The sequence below is a fragment of the Tiliqua scincoides genome, chromosome 11 (assembly GCF_035046505.1).
Source record: "Tiliqua scincoides isolate rTilSci1 chromosome 11, rTilSci1.hap2, whole genome shotgun sequence".
NCBI lineage: Eukaryota > Metazoa > Chordata > Lepidosauria > Squamata > Scincidae > Tiliqua > Tiliqua scincoides.
Genome location: NC_089831.1, coordinates 12,114,531 through 12,118,605, shown reverse-complemented (window position 1 = coordinate 12,118,605; position 4,075 = coordinate 12,114,531). Strand labels below are relative to the sequence as shown.

General features: G+C 48.7%; 1 protein-coding gene across 2 annotated transcripts in view; it reads right to left on the bottom strand.

Moving 5' to 3' along the window:
• The window catches only part of ASH2L (ASH2 like, histone lysine methyltransferase complex subunit), a 28,654-nt gene extending 24,579 nt beyond the window's left edge, over nt 1-4,075 (bottom strand). For both annotated transcript variants that reach the window (XM_066639341.1, XM_066639343.1), the window contains exons 1-2: nt 3,917-4,075; nt 735-804 (exon numbers count right to left, since the gene is read on the bottom strand). In XM_066639341.1, coding sequence (XP_066495438.1) covers nt 735-804; nt 3,917-4,062 — 216 coding nt within the window. In that variant the 5' untranslated portion in view covers nt 4,063-4,075. The remainder of the gene's footprint in view (nt 1-734; nt 805-3,916) is intronic.

The following is a 4,075-nucleotide window of genomic DNA, read 5'->3' as shown; positions in this document are numbered from 1 at the left end:
CATACCTGTACCAAAGGAAAAGGATCAGGAATAACTATGACCTATTGCATTTTTTCCCCAATCTTCCTCGGAGCAGTTCAGTGTGGCATACACTGAACATGGCACTAAACACAAGACTTAAAAAGGCTGAACATACCTTAGCTGAACAATTTTTCACCCAGGGGCTGCAAGGCTACCTCCCAAACCCTCAAAATTCCAAGTAGTCACACTCTAAAAACTCAGAAGTGTTTAAAGTTCATGGGAGCATCAAAGTACACCTTTGGGATCAGACCAGAGGTCCATAAAGCCAGTATCCTCTTCTCATAGTATATATCAGCAGTCACCAAACTCACAACCGCTGTGCACCCGTTTGGACCACAGCTTACTATTCTGCCTCTGTGTGGCTCGTCTCCCAAGTAGATCTGGGCAACGGGATGCTCTGGGTAGTCATGTCTGTTGCCTGACATCCCAGAAGGTTGTGCTATAGGACGACCAGGCAGACACAACTGCCCAGAGCATCCTGGTGCCTAGATCTACTCAAGAGACGAGTCACATGGAGGCGGAAAGGTAATCTCTGCACATGGAGCAAAAGGCTTTCCCCAAACCCTGGATCTGGCCCCCAGGCCAGGGTCTGGAGGAGCCTGATATACGTCAACACAGTTCTAGGAAGCCAATAGCTCTGCCCTCTTTCTCTTCCCAAGCAGCTGGTATTTTGTGCATAAAGCATCCCAGCAAAATAGCATCAGTTCCCGTACCATTGCATCCTTCCCACTGGATGATTCGGTCTCCAAGGTAGCAGTGACATCAGCCAAGGACGCATCCCCCCTGCAAGAAGACACAACATCAACATCACAGGCCTGGCATTAAGTGCCTAACAGTTCTTGCGCAAGATATGGTTGTGAAGAAAACACACCTCACTGTTCACTCAGGCATGTGGTGCAATCTTTAACTGCTGCTCTTTTTATTTAAGATTATGCCCACCTTCCCAGCACACAGCAGTGCCCGAGGCAAGTGACAATCGATAGCGTCAGCTTAAAAACAATACAAAAAAATCAGCTCACAAGAAAACAGAGGGGTAGCTAGGGAGCAGTAAAAGTCAGCAAGAGCCCTGTGTCACAATTGTTTGCCATCAAAGTAATTCAGCAAAAGTTATAGTCTGCTTCATCAGATACACAAAGAGAAATTCTCGGTAGGCTGATATGGGCATGAGAGATGGATAAAAGCAGAGCAGCACTGCGATAGCTTCAAGACAGCAGCACTCAAATTAAAAGCCCATAAAAATAAAAAAAGATGTTTACTACCCAATAAGGCAAACGGAGCCAGGCATATCTCTCTTGGAAGGGAATTTCAGAGTCTGGGTGTCTCCCAGGGTTCAATCAGACAAGTCTCTGACATTATTGGAACACACAGGAGGGCCATTCCCACTTATCTTAACAAGCTGGTAGAATCATATGTGAGCAAGTAGTCCTTTGATTATCCTGAGGCTATGCCATTTAAGAGCTTTGAAGATCAAAACCAGAATAATAAATGCGCCCAGAATCACACTGGCAACCAGTGCAGATGCTACAGCAGAAGTAAGATTGCCCAATTTCAAAAGCTGACCTCCATTCAGGAATCAGGCCACTGTATGTGTTTCTATCTGGGACAGCTGCTGAATCAAATGCTACTGTTAACATATTGTTGCTTCACTGTTATTTGACTGGCGTTTTTAACTACAGTAAACCATCTCAAGGACTGCTGATTAGATGGAAGAATAAAAATATTTTAAACAAACAGTTGCGCTCCATCATGATGTAGTTGCTATTTTTGTGTGCATCACACAAAAGCAACACTCCCGAGGGAGTGCCAAAGGGTTTCTTGCGATTTAATGTCACTCCCTCCCAAGTTTCTCTGGGAAGATACTGCAAGATTCCATTCCTTGACCATCGGCGCACTTGTAACTTGGATGCTGTGGAGACCTTAGCCCACATTTTATTGTATAATCCGTGCAGATTTTGGGGGCAGCTATTTGGATCCAGCCCTAGAGAGCAAATTATAGCTCTCGGACACAAAGAAATTGCTTTTTCTCTTTCTCTCCGGTGGACACCAACATTATGGAACTCCCTCCCCCTTGATTTATAAACTGCTCCTTTCCCGGACCTCCCTGCTCCCTCCCCTCACCACTAAGCACAGTGTTCTTCAACCCTGGGGACGGGACCCCAATGGGGTCCTTAGTTAAAACCTTAGTTGTGGGGTTGCGGTAATCTACGGGAATGAAAAAGTCTGAAGACCACTGAACTAGAGCACCACCAGGTAAAAGGGGAGGTGTCTGGTGCATGCTTTGACGTACCAGGAGATTGTGTCCATTTCCTGCTCAGGTTCTTAGAAACTGTGCTAAAATAGCTTTCACTAGTGCCAGGCTTCAGAATAACTTTTGCTGCTCTCAATAAGAATATTTGGTCACTGTGCTGGGAGGGCATTACAGGTATGGAGAGTGGGCAGAGATGGGGGTGGGAAGACAGGGTCCTAGGAGATGGGATGGGATCTACAGTGGTGTTCCCAGTCTTATATTTTATTTATATATTGGAGTTGTGACATGAAACAGGTTGAAGACCCCTAACCTATTATTACCTCACATATCACAGCTGCCCGTTCTTTAGCTGGACTTGGCATTAATTACTAGTTGGGACCTATTATTATTATTATAATAACCTATTATTGTTAACAGTATTTATACCACTTTTCAACTAAGGTTCACAAAGTGATTTACAGAGAAAATCAAATAATTAATGACCTAGCATTGACAGATGCTGAGAATCTGTCCCCTGAAGCTGGAGGTTCTGCATATCTACTGGGACTCACAGCCACTGATTGAGGGACCTCCTGAATCTACCTGGAGAAAAAGAAATTCCTGTGTCTGTCCAGCATTGACAGTTGCAGTACTCCTGAAGCTGGAGGTTCTACATATCTATCGGAACTCATGGCCGTTGATTGAGAGACCTCTTCTACTGCATTGACTTGGGAAAAAAGTGCAAGGGGAAGACAAAACCCTGTGCCTGTCCAGCATGGATAGGTGCACTACTCCTGAAGCTGGAGGCTTTGCATATCTACTGGAACTCACAGTCATTGATTGAGAGACCTGAATTGACCTGGAGAAAAAGTCCAGGGGGAAGAGAAATCCCAGTGCCTGACCATTATTTACAGCTGCACTACTCCTGAAGTTGGAGGTTCTGCATATCTACTGTGTGTAAAGGGAAAAGAAACCCTTGGGCCTGTCCATAACGTGCAGGTGAAGAAGCTGGAGGTTCTACATTGCGTGTAAGGGGAAAGGAAATCCCTGTGCCTGCCCAGCATTGACAGGTGCACTGCTCCTGCAGCTGGAGGCTCAGCATATCTACCACGTGCAAGGGGAAAAGAAACCCTGTGCCAGCCATTAATGTACAGGTGCACTGCCCCTGCAGCTGGACGCTCTGCAGATCTGCTGTGTGCAAGGAGAAGAGAGGTCCCTGTGCCAGCCCATGATGTGCAGGTGCACTGCTCCTGCAGCTGGATGCTCTGCAGATCTACTGTGTGCAAGGAGAAGAGAGGTCCCTGTGCCAGTCGATGATGTGCAGGTGCACTGCTCCTGCAGCTGGAGGCTCTGCAGATCTGCTGTGCAAGGGGAGAGGAAGCCCCTGTGCCTGCCCAGCATGAATCCCTCCAATGCACTGAATGCCCCTCATGCTCCAGGGCGGGGAGACGCTCCTGGTATCTGGGCACTTGGAACAGTAGAGCTGAGGGGGCGGGGCAAGAGCGAAGAGGCGGCTCCCATTGGCGCTAGACGCTCAGAGATCCGACCAATCAGAGACGGCGCAGGGGAACGCGGACCAATCAGAGCGTGCGGCGCGAGACGGGCCCTCCAGCCAATAGGAGCGCAAGCTGCCGTTCTCTCAGACGCGGCCCTCGCGCCAGGCCTCACCCAGTTTCCGAGTCCCCCGTCCCTTGCTCGGCTAGGGCCGAGGCATCCCCAGTCGCCGCCTCTGAAGCTGCCGGCGGAGTGCATTCTCCGTCTCCTCCTCCGTCTTCGGGCGCCGGAGTGCCCGCTCCCCCCGCCGCGGCCGCCATCTTCCGCTTGAAC